This window comes from Notamacropus eugenii, chromosome 2 (genome assembly GCF_028372415.1).
Source record: "Notamacropus eugenii isolate mMacEug1 chromosome 2, mMacEug1.pri_v2, whole genome shotgun sequence".
Taxonomy (NCBI): domain Eukaryota; kingdom Metazoa; phylum Chordata; class Mammalia; order Diprotodontia; family Macropodidae; genus Notamacropus; species Notamacropus eugenii.
The window spans coordinates 339,779,156-339,796,561 of record NC_092873.1 but is presented as its reverse complement, the minus strand read 5'-3'; the positions used below and the strand labels follow the sequence as shown (position 1 = coordinate 339,796,561).

The following is a 17,406-nucleotide window of genomic DNA, read 5'->3' as shown; positions in this document are numbered from 1 at the left end:
AGTTCAAATCTCTGCAGACACTTGGCTATATGGCCCTGATCAAGTCATTTAATTTTTATTTTGCCTCAGTTTCCTCATTTGTAAAATGAGGATAATAACAGCACCTACCTCCCAGGGGTGTTGTGAGGATCAAATGAGATATTATTTGTACCTCCCAGGGATGTTGTAGGGAGGGTTCCTGAATTGGGAATCAGCCTTTAAAGTCCCTTTCAATACTGAAATGTATCAAAATTTTCATCAGTGGGGAATATGGGATAGAAGGTATGGGAATCCTAAAAAGTGCAATGGTGATGTTTTAATTGAGGATAATCCCAACGAGGGAGGCATGAAAAAAAATTAGTGTGGCTGGTTAGGGAAATCCCTAATGAACTCCTGTTTATTTTAAAAGACTTCTGCAAAAGAAGGAAATGAAAATATTATTTGGAAACCTTAATGCACAATATTGAAGAAGTCAGAGGTGCTGGAACCCTGAGAACACCGAGGTAGAGTTGCCTGGCATGAATTCATACCAGGAATTAAGCCTTCCCTGAGTCAAGCGGTAAACTGAGAAATTGGGAGGTTTCCAGAAACAAAAACCTCATTATCAGCGCTAGTTATTACTATCATTGTTAAAGAGGATAATATTTCCTGATATGAATATTTAAGAGCAGCAGATGTTCTTAAAGGGAGTTAAAAATTATGAAAGGTGATGCCATTCCCCATTATTAGTAAATGTGAAATACTTCTTTAACTTTTTGGAAAAAACCTCTGCAGAAGCTAAATGACCCACAAAGGAAAACTCACAGAAGGCACAGATACAGAGGGGCTTCTTACTATCCAAAAGTGAAAAGGATTGGAAAAGCAGAGTATTCAGCATTAAAATCTCAAATTTCTGCCCTTTCATCCAAAGCATCTTGAAAGAACTCACCAATGCATTAAAAGGTATTGATCCACTCTGAAGATGGAATTGATTCTGGGCTAGAATCTGGCTTTGTCTTGATCCCATTGTCCAAAAACAGCATTCAGAAGAAAGAAAGGGGAACGTGTGGGGTGGAGGTCAGAAAAGCACCTAGCTCTGGGATAGCTGCCCAGTTCAGCGTCGTGCCAGACTGATTATTGAGGGAGCCTTTCCTGGTGATTTTTGCTTAGGGCTGACAAAACCCAAGCCAGCTGTGGAATGACCTATCTTTCTTGATTAAAGAAGACCAATATTCATTCTACTCCCAGCCGATTTTCTGAACTACTTCTCAATTTTAACACTTCTCCTCAGCTGCAGTTTCACCCTGAAACTTCCCTGCTCCACTTGTGGCATTCTCAACCCAAAACATTTCTCTGCCTATGTCAGCTGCTTTCTTCCTTCTCCCATTGGTGAGCTCCTCTTGGGGCCTCCAGCTTTGGAAGGAGTTCAGGCTGGCCAACCTTCATTCCCCTCCCCACTGCTTTCTGGGCTTCAACACCAAGCTTGGAACTTCTTTCCCTCTCTCCACCCACTTTTCAGCTGCCTTCCTCCGTCAGAATGCAAGGTTCTTGAGGACAGGGACTGGCTTGTACCTGGCACAAGGTATGCATTTAATAAATATTTGTTGCCTGATTACTATAGTCACTTATTACTGTTGTCACTGTTGTTGAGTTCATGTTCCACTCTTTGTGACCCTATTTGGGTTTTTCTTGGCAGAGATATTAGAGGGGTTTGCCCTTTCCTTCTCCAGCTCATTTGACAGATAAGGAAACTGAGGCAAACAAGAGTAAGTGACTTGCCCAGGGTCACACAGCTATTAAGTATCTGAGGCCAGATTTGAACTCACAGAGATGAGTCTTCCTAACTCTATGCCAAGCACTCCATCCACTGAGGCAGTCCATGGTAAGCACTTAAATGTTTGCTGCATGACTTCTAAAGTCATCTAATTCAACTCTCTATAATCCATTTGCTCAGGATTTTAATAATTTGACAGCGAAGATGTTGAAGTTTTGTTTGTTTTTTAAGGAAAAATGTGTCTGTGTTCATATTAAACTAGCCCAGTCACAAGGCAGCTAGGTGGCAGGAATTCAGGAAGTCTCTTCTTTCTGAGTTCAAATCTGGCTTCAGATATTTACTAGCTATGTAATTCTGAGCAAGTCACTTAACTCTGTTTGCCTCAGTTTCCTCACTTGTCAAATGAGTTGGAGAAGGAAATGGCAAACCATTCCAGGATCTTTGCCAAGAAAACCCCAAATGGGGTCACGAAGAGTCAGACACAACTGAAAAACAACTAAACAAGAAGAAACCCAGTCATGGGGGATCCTGGCAGGAGAAATGGGTGGGGAGGGAATCTGACAGAGAATTAGGCTCTTTCAGGTCATGACTGCATGACTCAGATGGCTCCAAACCAAAAACCAAAATGAACAGAAAAGCACTGTCCAAGGCTATGCCGCCACTGCACCACAAGAGGACATATTGGCCGTCAGGAGCATCTCCCTAAACCTACCCTTCCCGGGCCAGGAAACTCACCAGCAGATGAGTCCAGCTACCACAGAAGTCCAGGTGATGCAGGAAGATTTGGGCTGCTTGGTTTGTACCTCCTCATCTTGGTGACAGCAGCATAAGCAAATCAGGTAGATGGTGATAAAAATCAAGTTGAGGCCCAAGCAGATGCCCGCCACAAGCCCCAGGAACAGCAGGGACTGGAAAAGAATAACAATAATAACTCATGTTTTGTAGAGGGGCATCAAGGCTTGCAGAAGGTGATGTGGGTGCTGTTATGTCCGTTTTACAATAGAAAACAAGGCTCTGAGAAGATTTTGGGTGGGGTGGGATGGAGAAGAGACTTAACTAAGGGTCCATGAGCTTATTGATAACTATTTCAATTCCACTGATACCCTTTGTAATTCTATATATTGTCTAATGCATGATTATTTCCAGTTTATCCTGAATAGCTTATCTGTACGTGGTTTTTTTTCATGTTGTCTCCTCCATTATACTGTGAGCTCCTTGAGAGCATGGACTGTCTAGTTCCTTTCTTTGTAATTCCAACTACAATTGTAATTCCAATAGTAATTGGCACATAGTAGGTACTTAATAAATGTTTAATGACTGACTGAGAAAGAGGTTACAGGTTTCACCAGACTGCCAGAGGGATTCATAATCAAATAATAAAAAAATTAAGAACCCCCGAGGTATGGTGACAGAGTCAGTCAGCAAGCATTTATTAAGTACCTACTATGTGACATTCGCAAGGTCTCTCTCAAGAACTTTGGATTTGACTGAGCAACATAGGAGACACTGGCACATGACAGCATGGCGTGCCCACATCAGAAAGGATGCTGTGCTCTATGAGCAAAGCAGAATTGAGATGGCACAAAGTAAACATAGGATGCGCAAATTTGGAGCATCCACCCCAAATATCAAACTATCTCTGCCCAACCTGTGGTAGAGCATTCCGAGCTTGTATTGGTCTGATCAGCCATAGTCGGACCCACTGAAAATTTACTTTATCATGGTGATGTCATTTTGATCCTCTTTGAAAATGAAGAACAACCACCAACCAACCAACCATGTGCCAGTTACTGTGGTAGGTGCTAAGGTTACAAAGACTAGGATGATCCTTGCCCTTGTCCCAACATGTGTACCTTAAGAATCAAATTCTTTAGAAGGTCATTAATTTTGTTTAACACCATTGTATACTAAACATGACATTAACACTATATACGAAATTTTTAAGGAGAATTTAAGGAATGAACAAAATAAAGCATGGTTTAAGGGAAGAATCTGTAGGTAATAAGGAAGGTGTGGGTCTCTTTACAAAAGACAGTCTAAGTATATTGACACCCTCAAGGAGGTCATCATCTAAGGAGGGAGACAATATGCAAATAAGGCCCTTACCAGATACATACATAGCCAGTGTCAAAGCTAGAACTGAGGTTTGCTGACTCTTAAAACTAGAGCTCTTTCTACCAGGACTGCAGTTAAACTGCCACAGCACCAGGGGGAGGGGAAGAAGTATTAAGAGCCTGCTATGTGCCAGGTCCTGTGCTATGTGCTTACAAAAAATATCTCACTGGATCCAAGAGACACAGGGGTCCTTTTGTCCTTGGGAGAGGCAGAGAGAGGAAGGGAATCAAACTGTTAATATGTATTCGATATGCATATATGCATTTACTGAGTACCTACTGTGTACAGAGCACTGTGTTAGGCACTGCAGTTGATACACACACATACACGCACGCGCGTGCGCGCACACACACAAATGTATGGTGGGTTCTTTCTCTTAGGAATTTGTGGTATATAATTGAGAAAGCCAGATACAGACAGGAAACATTTAAGCCACTATACTTAGTCACTCTATGTGTGATACAGTAAGTGATAAAGGAGTTGAGAGAATCGGAAAATCAGTGTGAGCTGGAACGGTCATGGAAGGTTTCATAGAGGAAGTAGAAGATGAGCTGGCCCTTGAATGAGTGATCATTGGATAAGAGGTGTTACTTCTCTTTGACAGAATCCAGTCATCTATAAGGACATACTCTATCACAAGTCCTACTATGACCTAAAACTCTTAGGCTGTGGGTTGATACAGAAATAGCAGAAGGCAGTCCTTGACCCCATGGGGTGCACGCATGGTCCAGCTGGGAGGCTTGGAATAGTGTCATAGCATGTAATTCAATAAGCATTTATTGAGTGACTGCTACAGACCTGACTCTGTAGTAGACACTGGGGATGGAGAAACCACCTAGTCTAACTCCATTTATAGAGGAGGAAACTGAGGTCCAGAGAAAGGAACTGACTTGCTTTTTAAAAATTTTTATTTTTTTAACAACCTTAATATTTTATTTTCTGCCAACTACCTGTAAAAACAATTTTTAACATTCATTTAAAAAATTTTTGAGGTCCAAATTCTCTCCCTCCCTCTCCAAACTCCTCATTGAGATGGCAACCAATTTGATATAGGTTATACGTATGCTCTCATGCAAAATATATTTCCATATTAATCATATTCCAGACAACAAAAACAACCATAGAAAAAAATTTTAAAAGTCTGTATGCTTTGATCTGCATTCAGACTCCATCGGGCCTTTCTCTGGAGGTGGATAGCATTTTTCATCCTAAGTCCTTCAGAGTTGTCTTGGATCTTTGTCTTGCTGCTGGGAATAGCTAAGTCATTCACAGTTGGTCATTGTACAATTTTATTGTTACTGTGTCCGTTGTTCTCCTGGTTCTCCTCATTTTACTTTGCATCAATCCATGGAGTCATAAGCTTCTACTTGCCCAATTTTAATTTTTAAGGAATTGCTTCAGTGAGCTTCTATACCTCTTTTTCATTGGTCCAATTCTGCTTTTCAAGGCATTCTTCTCTTTAGTGGATTTTCATGCCTCTTTTTCCATTTGGCCTATTCTATTTTTCTAAGATGTTATTGTCTTCAGTATTTGTGTGTGCCTGTTACTTTTTTTCATCATTTTCTTGCATCACTCTCACTTCCCCCCCCAATTTTTCCTCTATCTGTTCTATTTGATTTTCTAAACCCTTTCTGAGCTCTCCAAGGATCTCTTTTTGGGCCTGAGATTAATTCAAATTTGTCTTTGAGGATTCGTATATAGCTGTTTTGACATTGTTGTTTTCTTCTGAGTTTGTTTTGATCTCCTCTGTCCCCATAATAATTTTATATGGGCAGGTTCTTTGTTGCTGTTTTTTTGCTCATTTCCCCAGCTTATTTCTTGATTTTCAACTTTATATTAAAGTAAAGCTCTGCTCCTGGGGTGGAGGGTGCACTATCTCAAGCTTCGGATTTTTTCATGTTGCTGTTTACAGGTCTAGTTGTGGGGTCTGTAAGTTTTCAGTTCTTCCAAAGTGGTATGACCTAAGGAGAGATATGGTCACTGCTCTCCTGCCTGACCCTTGGTCTGGTTTGTGAGTGACCATAAATAAACTCTTTTCCACCCTGGACCTGTAATCAGAGTCACTGCTTCTGCCAGGCTCCGCACCCTGGGACTGTAATCTGGAACCATATATAAGTAATGCAATAGAGTCCTACTCCCAGTGCCAGCAAGAAGTCCCCTGTAATGTCCTTCTGACCAGCTGTCTGACCCACTTAGTATCTATGGGCTGAGAACTCCAAAAGTCAATTCAGTTACTTACCAAGGCCTGCTGCTGGCTTGCTGGGTCTTTACTTGCATTCCACTCTTGCCCCAGTGAGACAGACCTTTCCTGCTGACATTCTAAATTCTATTCTGCTAGAAAATTGTTTCACCTTGTCCCTGTGTTGGTTTTGCCACTGCAGAATTCATTTTGAAACATTATCTTAAAGTTGCTTGGAGAGGAGTTTGTGAGAGCTCAGGCAAGTTTCATTATCTTGGCTTGCTGTTCGCTCCCACACACAACGATTTCCTCACAGTCATACAGTGGCAGGATAGGCAGTAGGATTTAAGGGGTCTAATTTCTACTAACATGCTTTTAACTTTTTTTTAAAAATTATTTTATTTTTAATTTACAGAACAAAAACATTTTCATAATGGTGCAATAAAAAAGATGATTGTACATGAAACTGCGACTCTATCATGTACAACTTGGTATTTTCTCCAAATATACAAAGTTATCATGTAAATTTTTTCCTTCCCTCTAAACCTCCCCCCCTTCAATGTATGTATATGTGTTTGTGTAGGCATATATATGCGTATACAAATATGTATGTATATAGATATATATGTAAAATTATACTATACATATTTCTATTTATTAGTTCTTTCTCTAGATGCAGCCAGTATCTTTCTTCATACATCCTTTATTTGCTCAAAGATCAAGCCTTAAACCCAATTCACTCTGGAGCTCGTAGACTGGACAAGTCCCCACCCACCTAGCACAGAGTGGATGTAACAACTAAACAGTAATTGTTTCTTTTTTACCCAGGAACCCTAAGGGTCTTCCCCTCTCAGTTTGATTTTTTTTTTTTTATTAAAGGGGCAATCCCTTGAGTAACTTAAAGAAGCCTATTCATTGAATGAGTGTATCTCACTCAAAGTAAGATTGTGATAGGACCTTAGTCTGAAAGGGTCAGGGTCTCTCATTGCCACCTGGGCCATTTCCAGTCCTCCTGATGAATATCAGGCCACTGAACCCAGATGGCTCAGGAGAAGAAAGTGAGGTTGATGACCTAGCACAGCCCTCCCTCACTCAAATCAAAGTCAACTGCAAGTCATATCATCATTTTGACGTCATGGTCCTCTCTGAGAATGAAGGACAAACACAATCTCTTACAGCACATGGAACCCTGACACAACGAAGTCACCAAGGAAGGATAGCAGACTATATCAGCAGTTAAATGAATTCTTGCCCTTCTGGGCAGGAGGTATGACCTGGTTATCTCAGCAACAGATCACTTCCTCTGACCTGCTCAGCACCCAAATACTCTATTTAGGGTTGTTACCATGATGAAGACCCCTGAATAAGTCCTCCTCTTCACTACTACCTCCAGCCATTTCCAATTCCAAACACTACCAGATGGACACCATCTGGAATCAGGTTTAAGTACCTACCAGCCAGAACTGGGCTAGTCTCCAATTGGCTACTTGGACCTGAGGGCTCACCATATGCCTAGCAACACTGTTTGGTCCAACAACACCTGCAGCCTTCCATTCTGAGGCCTGAGCTAGTCCAGCTTCAGGGAAGAATGCATACGGGGGAAAGGCAGATCAGATGCTGCTCAATAAACCAATAGTACATACTGCATTTCTATCCTGGGCATATTTTGCCCATTGGAAACTGTAGTATTATTGGGGACAGATAAAAAGAGCCAGCAGGTACTCTCCTTATTCTCAGCGATCTCCTAGTTTAATGCGGGAAGGAAGATGGGCACACTTATGAGAAAAAACAACACATCAACACTAAAATACAAATAACAGAAATATCAGCCTCTCTGTACTCTAAATGGCCAAAAGGTCCGTAGGATCCCAACAGAAACTCCTTCTCCTCCCACGGATAAGGCATCCTCAACAAAAAAGGATACCCCTGGAAGCCCTCTACCCCTATTCTTTCTGCAAAATCAGGAGATTCATGAGTTTGGATCAGGGAGAAAAATTACATCTCTCTAGATGGTCTTTTCTCATTTTCCACTTGGAGGATGCTGTAACTCTTAGACAATACTCAAGCAGAATAGCTGCAGGACAATGCTCTGGGGTTGTCCTCACTCACACCCTGGTCTGACTAAGGGGTAGCGTGGGGACCACTCTCTAGGAAGAATGAGAAAGAATGCTGGGATATCCTTTTGGAGTCTTTTGGAGGAAAAGTGCTAGAGAAACAGGTAAAGGACCAGAGAGAACAGGGAAATGGTCCTGGGGAGAGGGGCAGGTTGAGGTGCCATTAATAATGTCCAGGAGGCAAAAGTACTATGTGACTGGTACAGAGAGGGAGTATCCCCGCAGCTCCAATATGATATCCTATTTCCCAAAGTAGAAAATTAGGTACTGGAAGGAGGGGAAGGAGAAACAAATTCAGAAGACTCATATCCTTGCTGCCATCTTCAATGTGTAGTTGAGATGGGACCCATATATACCACTAATCTTCCAGTGACTGGTGAGTCTTGGGCCTTAGAGAGGGTCAGTCAGTCAACAAATATGTATTAAAATTATGTGCCAGGCAGTATACTAAGTGCTGGGGATGCAAAGAAGGATAAAAATCATGGTTTCTGCCCTCAGGGACTACGTTTTCCAATGGGAGAGACAACATGTAAATGATTTTTGCTGTTTAGTCACTTCAGTCATATCTGACTCTCCATGACTCCATTTGGTGTTTTCTTGGCAAATATAATAAGATTTTAATGGTTTGCCATTTCCTTCTCCTGTTCATTTTACAGATGAGGAAACTTAAGTAAACAGGATGATGTGACTTGCCCAGGGTCACACAACAAGCAAGTATCTGAGACCAAATCTGAAACCAGGAAAATGAGTTTTCCTGACTTTTGGTGCTCAATCCACTATACTACCTGCCCACCTTATAAATAAATAGGTGTCATATAAGATACAGCTGTATGTATATATATATATATATATATATATATATATATATATATATATATATATATACATATATTCTCTCTCTCTTTTGGAAGGGAATCTGTGAGGTGAAGAAATGACAGTAGGCAGGGAGGCTGGGAAAGGCGTTGTACAGAAGGAAGCCTGGGAAGCTAAAAGCAGGAGTTAAGGGGACAGCGCATTCCAGGCATGGGGCACAGTCAGTTGGCCTGTCAGAGCTATAACTGTCTGTCAGTAGATTTCTCCTGGCTTGAGGTCAGACATGAGAGAATGCAACTGGCCATATTCCATGTCCAACCCCAGCTCCATTTGCTTCAGAGAAGGAAAAAAATGTCAAACCCTTTCTCCAAATTTAATGTTCCATCTCTCTTAGGAACCCAGGAACTACAATGTGATTCTTCTAAACCTATGCTACCAGGCATCTGTCCTCTGAGGCAAAGACTCTAGGACCAGAAGTACAGAAGATCTCCTCACAGAGACCGCCTTTGTAATAGTCAAGGCTCTTCTGCCCCTCTCCCATAATACTTCACAGAGAAGCAGCCCACTCTGGACGAATCTTAGCTCCTACAGCTCTAGAATCTTAGATTTTTCTGAGCTGGAAGGTGCTTTAGGTTTCTGGCCCAACCCCCTTAGTAACAGATGGAAAAGTCAGCCCAGTAAGGAGAAACGATTTGGTCACACTAGCTAGAGGAAAAGGTGGGCTGTGAACACTGGTCTTTGGGAAACCACAGAAGAGCTGACAGGGGTGGATGGGGGAAGAAAAGGGACTCAAAGTGGTAAGAAATGAATCTGCCACCTCAGCACTGGGAAGACAAGTTTTCCTGTTCTTTCAGGGAGGCTGAGGACTGAATTATATTTCATGGAGATGGGAAGGGATTTCAGAACTATTTCAGTTTCTCCTGTATTGCTCCTCTAACATAAACAAATAGCCTATGGGATACCCTAATATCACACACTCCAAGTCCATCAGTCTAACACAGAAACTGGCTACAGACAGGTTTCAGAAAGTGCAATCCACCCTCAGGAAACACATGCTCTGAAGTCCTTTGTTAGGATTTTTCACCTCAAAATCCCTCCTCCTTGGAGAGAATATGTAGCAGCATCAGAGGGAGAGAAAGACATGGGCGGGAAGGTCTCTGGAGGGTAAAGAAGCATTTAACTTGACAAACCATGTTCTCATAGATCCCTGTAAAGTGTCAACCAATTCTCAGGAATAGCTACCTATATATGTTACATATATTTTCATATACGTAATTAACAAAGCAAGTCCTCTGGGTGTGTGTGTGTGTGTGTGTGTGTGTGTGTGTGTGTGTGTGTGTGTGTGCGTGTGTGTATGTGTGTTGGGAGAGGGGTGTTTATGTGTGCATGTGAATATTTTTATATGTGTGTGTATGTATTTTGAGGGGTATACCCTAAGTGGAAGCCAAGAACCGTATTGTTCTGCTGCTACAAGCTAGTTGGCAGAGAGTTATTTAACCATCTCCCCTTGGCCTATCCCAACAGAATGATTGACTACCAGCCCTAGAGGCAGGGAATCACAGAACCATAGAACATTAGCTAAATTAGCTAGTCTAACCCACTCATTTTATTGATTAAAAGAACTTGACGCTTAAAGGCATAAAATGACTTGCTTAATGTTTAAGCAAGTAAAGGGGTAGTGGTGGGTAAGAAGCCAAGTCTCCTGATTCCCTGTGCATCACTCATTAGGATTCCTACCTTTCCCCACATTGATACCCACCCCAAACCACAGATCGTAATACTTATATCCTCCCAGGGACCCTCACCAATAATAAGCAATATTTATATAATTCTTTGAAATTTGCAAAGCACTCTATGTATTTCATCTCATTTGATTCTCAGAACAACCCTGGGAAGTAAGAACTATTGTTATTTTGGTTTTTTGGAGGGAATCAGAGTTTAAGTGACTTGCCCAGGGTTACACAGCTAGTAAATGTCTGAGGCTGGATTTGAACTCAGGACTCCAGGGCAAATGTGCCCTGTGCTATTGTTATTAACCCTATTTCACAGACGAGGAAACTGAGGCTCAGAGAACTCAAGCAATTTTCCAACGTTGATACAGCTAATCAGTATCTGTGGCAGGATGTGAACGCTGATCTTCCTGGCTCCAAGTCCAACACTCTATCCACTATACCAACTACTGCCTTAGTTCCAAATCCAAATCTATTATACCACATTGCCTTCATACGTATATCCAACACCATGTCCCAAATTCCTAAAACCCATCCCTCCACAAATACAGCCTTAACCTCCTTATTCACCAATTTTAGGAAGGTTTTGCTTTGTTTTTAGTTTTTTTCATTTTTTAACAAAGAAACCCAGGTCTGGAAATATTTCCAAAGTGAGGTACACTTCAGAGCAAGAAAGCATCACAGTAATAGTGCTTGAGAACCAGGTGTGACCAAGGCACCAGCCTGATCATAGCACAAAGGACTCCCTGTCTTCATTGGGGCATGATAACCTGGAAGGGGGAACCACTCAAAGTCCTTCTTGGGAGGGCCTGCAGGAGAAATGCACAATACAGAATTGACTCTGGTGGACAGAAATGGGGCATTGAGAAGGCAGGGGAAGGGAACTGTCCCTGGCCTTTGGCTCCGAGAGGGTTGACATGCTTTCTCTACTCCAGAGAGGGCTCAGTGTGACAGTCTAGTGACTCTGACTTCATGCTGGGGATGAATGCCATTTCCTCATTATGACTCCAGGTCCTTCCTGATCTCAGCTGTGCTGGGCATGGGGCCCAAGGAAGATGCCTTCTCTCTCTAGGTAACTGGACATCATGGTACAATGTGAAGAGTGGTGATCTGGAGTCAGAGCCTGGCTTCAAATTCTGACTGTCAGACACTTACCACTGTTGGGACTGTGGACAGTCACAACTTTTCTGGGGCTCTGTAACATGAGAAGGTAGCACTACATGATCCTTCTAGGTCTAAACCTAGGATCCAAAGTCCTTTGGCTTGTCAGCAAGTAGGTCTCAGTTTTGGCTCCCTCTGACTTCTTCTGGGATCTTGGGATGGGGGCAGTGGGTGGTGGTAATTATACACTTGGTTCAGATTTCTGCCTCTTGAAGTATAATGTCAGCCAGTAAACATGAGCAATAAAACTCTTTTTGCCATGTCCTAAAGAAATAGTTTGTGAAATAAGAATAAGTGAGAAGGGCCTTGGGATTCTGTGCTTTTTTTTTTCTTTGAGGCAACTAGGGTTAAGTGACTTGCCCAGGGTCACACAGTCAATAAACGTCTGAGGCCAAATAAGAACTCAGGTCTTCCTGACTCTAGGACCAGTGCTCTATCTACTGTGCCACCTAGTTGCTCTAGTCTTGGGAATCTGAAGATACTCTGTTTCTATAGCTAAAGCCCTCTTATGTACATTCATACTCTTACTTTGGGCACCTAGGAGTCACAAGTGGATAAAGCACTGGGCCTGAAGTCCGAACGACTTGAGTTCAAATCTGGCCTCAGATACTTACGACTCTGTGACCCTGGGTAAGTCACTTAACCCTGTTTGCCTCAGTCCTTCATTTGTAAAATAAGCTGGAGAAGGAAATGGCAAACTACTTCTTTGCCTAGAAAACCCCAAACGGAGTCACAAAGTGCTGGACATGACTGGAAGGAAGGAACAAAACCAAAAACGCCAGTTTGTGTTATACTAACGTGCAGGCAGCAAGGTATATACAGTAGTTGTTTTTAAATGCTAAATCTGGACTCAGAAAATCTGGACTCGAATCCAAAACTTTGTGACTATATTTAAAAGTTAGATCCTCTCTAGGCTTCATTTTCCTTGTTTATAAACTGTGCATCATAATATCTGACCTATTATACCACAAGATGGTTATAAGCAAAGAACTTTGCAAGCCTTAAAATTCTATATAATGTAAGTTATATATATACATCTTTTCACTCTGAAGGAGGGGTCAAATTTCTTTGTATCCTTCCACAGTGGCCTCAAATATGGTGGGCCTTCGATAGATGAAAAGTAGACAGGATGTTGAGCTTGGCATCAGAAATAAGAGCTCAAATTCTCAACAACTGAGTTCACTTAGCATGTGACCCTGGGCATGTCACTTGAAATCTTTGTGCCTCAGTTTTCTCATCTGTAAAACTGGGGAAAGGGTTGAATTTGGTGATCCTTAAAGTCCCTTTCAGTTCTAAAATCTATGGTCCTATGAAGTGAGACAGTGTGGTGTAGCAGGCAGAGCTGAGAGCCAGAAAGACCTCAGTGCTAACTCTGATACATACTGGCTCTGTGACTCTGTGCTCTAGCAATTCTCTAAGATACACACACACACACACACACACTGCTCCAAAGCAATATCTTCTGCCTCAGTTCCTCATCTATAAGATAGGGATAATAATAACACCTACTTCCCAGGACTGTTGTGAGGATAAAATGAGATAATATATCTAAAGTACTCTGTAAACCTTAAAAGACTATAAAAATGTTTGTTCGTTGCACAGAAGGTAGAGGAAATTCCTTTTTGAGAGCTCCCTGTCTCAAGGAAATCACAGGCCCTGTCCCTATATTCCTGTCACCTTAAGAACCTTAGGGTCTATGACAAGTGACTGTCAGTCCTCAGGTCAAGTACCTATTGGATTCTGAGCATATTCCCTAGATTGAGCACCCTTATGGTTCCAAAAACCAGGGGAGCTAGCCTAGATTCAGGCTTCTTTTCTCTAAAAGGATGCTATCACAAGGCCCTACCATTAACTGTCCAGGTCATAACTAGATATCAGCTCCCATGGGGAGGGAATTTTCAGGACTTGGATGCTTCAACACAGCATCAAGAAGGAATGATCCATTCTCCTAAGTTTGAAGGAGAGGACAAAGACCCTAGTAAGGTTGGTGGTATTCACACTCCTCTGACTGCCTAGGCCACAGAACTTGAAATAACCTCCCATGGCCTTTTCCACCACCAATCTAAGCCCCCATTTTTCTTTAAGACCCTATTCAAATATTATATCCCCTAGAAAACCTTCCCCAATGAGCACGACTTTAGAGAAAGCTAGAGGGGGTATAATGGTAAATGATATGGGTGATATCATCTGATTCCTGTGTAAACTGGATTTTAGTGAGGCAGAGTTGCACGAAGTCCTCGGCCTCACTCTCTCCTCCAGAGTCACACAGTCCAGTGACAGGACAGAATCAAGATCACTGGTGATGGCTCAGGATGCCGTGGGTAACCTTGGCATCTTCGATGTCTGAACATGCTCTAAGCACTCCACATCACCAGCTTCAGCTGCCTTCATGCCTGATGGAACAAATTGTTCTCATCCATGCATTCCACCAGGAGAAGCCTTCACATGCTTGGGGTAGACTTCCCCCTAACTCACCAACAGGTTTGAGATCCATTGGTTACCCTCAGCCTGGTCTAGCCTGTCTGCCAAAACTGTTTACTGGGGTGTGGCCGCTGTACATGCTGCAGCTTCTTGTAGCCACAGGTGAGAGTTGGGTAGAACAAGTGGACACCAGAGGTGGAAAGCAGTCCTGAAAAGGGCTCAGCAGCCATCACACTTGAGGTACCAGTCTTCCCTGAACACACCCTACACACCAGAGTGGGTATAGTGCTGGGGCTAGAGGCAAGAAGACCTGTCTCAAATCTGACCACAGATACCTACTAGCTCTGTGACCCTGGGCAAGTCACTCAACTTGTTTGCCTCATTTTCCTCCATTGTGAAATGGAGGTAAAAATAGCATTTAACTCTGAGGTTATTATGAAGATAAAATGGAAATAATATGTGCCTGGCAAATACTAGGAACTTAATACATAATGCTTGCTTTTTTCCTTCCATTTTGATCCATCTTTGTTTTGTGTATATAAATTATCAAGGAGAAACAGCTTGTGCTGCAGTTATCTGCACATACTTATAAGTTAATTTGTAAGTGTCCTTAAATTAATCTCTATGTCTTTTTTTGACCTTAATTTAGAGAGGTTCAAATTTTGGGGCCATAGCAACTCATAATGATAATCTACCGGAGCAAGGGTTCCCTTAATCTTTTGTGTCATGGCCCTCTTTGACAGTTTGGAGAAGACCATGGACCTGTGGGCAGCTAGGTGGTACAGTGGACAGAGCACTGGGTCTACGGTCAGGAAGACCTGAGCTCAAATCTGGCCTCAGACACTTACCAGCTGTGTGACCCTGGGCAAGTCACTTAATTCTGTTTGCCCCAATTTCCTCTTCTGTCAAATGAACTGGAGAAGGAAATGACAAGCCACACAAGTATCTTTGCCAAGAAAACCCCAAATGGGATTGCAAAGAATCAGACACAACTGAAAAAATACTGAACAACACAGACTCCTCAGAATGATGTTTTTGAATGTATAAAGTAAAACACATGAAATTATAAAGGAAAATTTCAATTATACTGGAGTTCCCAAAATATGTTTTTTAAAAGTTCCTTGGAATGCAGGCTTAGAACCCAGGTACTAGAATATGGAAGGGTATTAAATCTGTGTGAGTGGAGGGGATCCAGATACTGGAATTTCAGAATTAAAAGAGGCCTTGGAGGTCATGTAGTCCAACTATTGCCTAACTAAGGAAGGATGTTCTTCTAGGACATTCCCAACAGGTGCCTATATAACCTAAAGCTCTTCTGTGATGGGAGGCTACCACTCTCGATGCTGTTGTGTTGGGATGCTGAAATCTGCCTCTTTACAGCTCCCCCCAACCTGCTCCTCATTTTGCCCTGGTGGCCAAAAAAAGAACAAATATAACCCTTTTTCTACTTGAAGACAGAGGTCTCCCCTCTTCCCACCCAAGTCAAAAGAATATATATAGTAATGAAATCAAGTGTTTCCTGTCTTTCCAATTAGTTTCTTTTTGTTTTGGGGAAGTAATCTGGGTTAAGTGACTTGACCAGGGTCACACAATTAGTGTCTGAGGCCTAAGATTTCAACTCAGGTCCTCCTGACTCCAGGCCCAATGTTATTTACTGTGCCCCCTAGCTACCCCTTCTCAATTACTTTCTAAAACACCCTGTCTATAGCACTCTACGAGAAGGGGGTGCTCCGCCATCTTGAGGAGGACGGAAAGGAAGAAGGTAAAGAAAATGTAAAATTTATGGAAGTAAATGTTGAAAACTAAAAATAAAAAATTAATTTTAAAAAAAGAAGGGGATGTTCGGTCTTTTATGTGAAACAACCACTTAATGACAGTAATAATAATTTGCTATTTCGTTGTTCAGGTGTTTTAGCACAGATTCTGAGGTAATGGAGAATCCTGGGTTCGTGTTGCCTCTGCTACTCATGACCTGCATCCTCTTGGTTAAATAATCAACCCTCCCAGGGCTTCAGTTTCCAAAAAACGGGGTTCAAATAGATGGCCTCTGAGGTCTCTCACTTCTAGACCTACGATCCTATGTCCCATCCTGACAAATTAGACCAAATTGTTGAAGAATGACCAGTATAGGGACAGGCTAACAATCAATTGCTAACAACTTAAGGTATGAACACATCAAAGCTACCACTCTTCTTTCCTGCTGTTCTGTTATTTCAGTTGTGTCTGACTCTTCGTGACCCCCTTGGGGTTTTCTTGGCAGAGATACTGGAGTGGTTTTCTATTTCTTTCTCCAGCTCCTTTTACAGATGAGGAACTAAGACAAATGGAGCTAAGTGACTTGTCCAGGATCACAGAGTTAGTAAGTGTCTGAGGCCAGATCTGAACTCTGGTCATTCCTGACTCCAGTTCAGGCACTCTATCCACTTCACAGCTATCGAGCCACAAGATCCTCAGGAGGCTCTGGGACCAGAGGGGACAGGCTATCCCAAACTTCACATCAGCACTGATAGCCAGAGGTTGCACTACTGGTGTGGTCTAGACTTTTATAGCATACGTATGTTTATGTTTTGAAGGGTAGGAGGAAGGCCAGGGAAGGGGAGAGGGGAGGTCTAGATAATGATGCACAGACTAAACCAGTAGTAGATTCATACTAGAATTATCCAATCACCAAGCACAAATGTGCATGAGGAAATTTCAGTCAATGGAGGAACATGGGAAGGCAGAGGGCAAAGTAAGGAAGTCTGACTATGAGAGACACTGCCTAACTTTCTGGGAAGTCTTATGTTATCACAGCCTTGGATCTGTAGTCAAAGGTGAACAACTGGCCATAGGGAATGGGGTGGCCTCAATACTGATAGTAACAGGTGCTGGCCAGACAAAGGCTGTATTTTGGTGCTAGTAAATTGGGTAGAGGCAAGTGGAGGCCAATGTCCGGCTGCCACTCTTCTGTCATCCTCTCTCCTAAAACCAAGGCAAACAGCTAAGTGCTATTTGACCGAGTCCAGTGGTTGGCTTCTCTCTTGGGCATACATGGAAAAGTCTGCCAGGAAGGGTTTCTCTTCTGATCTGGGAAATCACTTTTGATCACCAGAGCTGCCTTTTTTCATCCATAAACAGAGAGCAGGAGATTCCCTGGAGCTC

The 17,406-nt window shown here is 42.3% G+C and overlaps 1 protein-coding gene across 1 annotated transcript in view; it reads right to left on the bottom strand.

Annotated features, from left to right (window-relative positions):
- Window positions 1-17,406, bottom strand: part of TTYH2 (tweety family member 2) — an 86,697-nt gene that overhangs the window by 64,559 nt on the left and 4,732 nt on the right. The window contains exon 2 of the mRNA XM_072645580.1: window positions 2,468-2,640. Coding sequence (XP_072501681.1) covers window positions 2,468-2,640 — 173 coding nt within the window. The remainder of the gene's footprint in view (window positions 1-2,467; window positions 2,641-17,406) is intronic.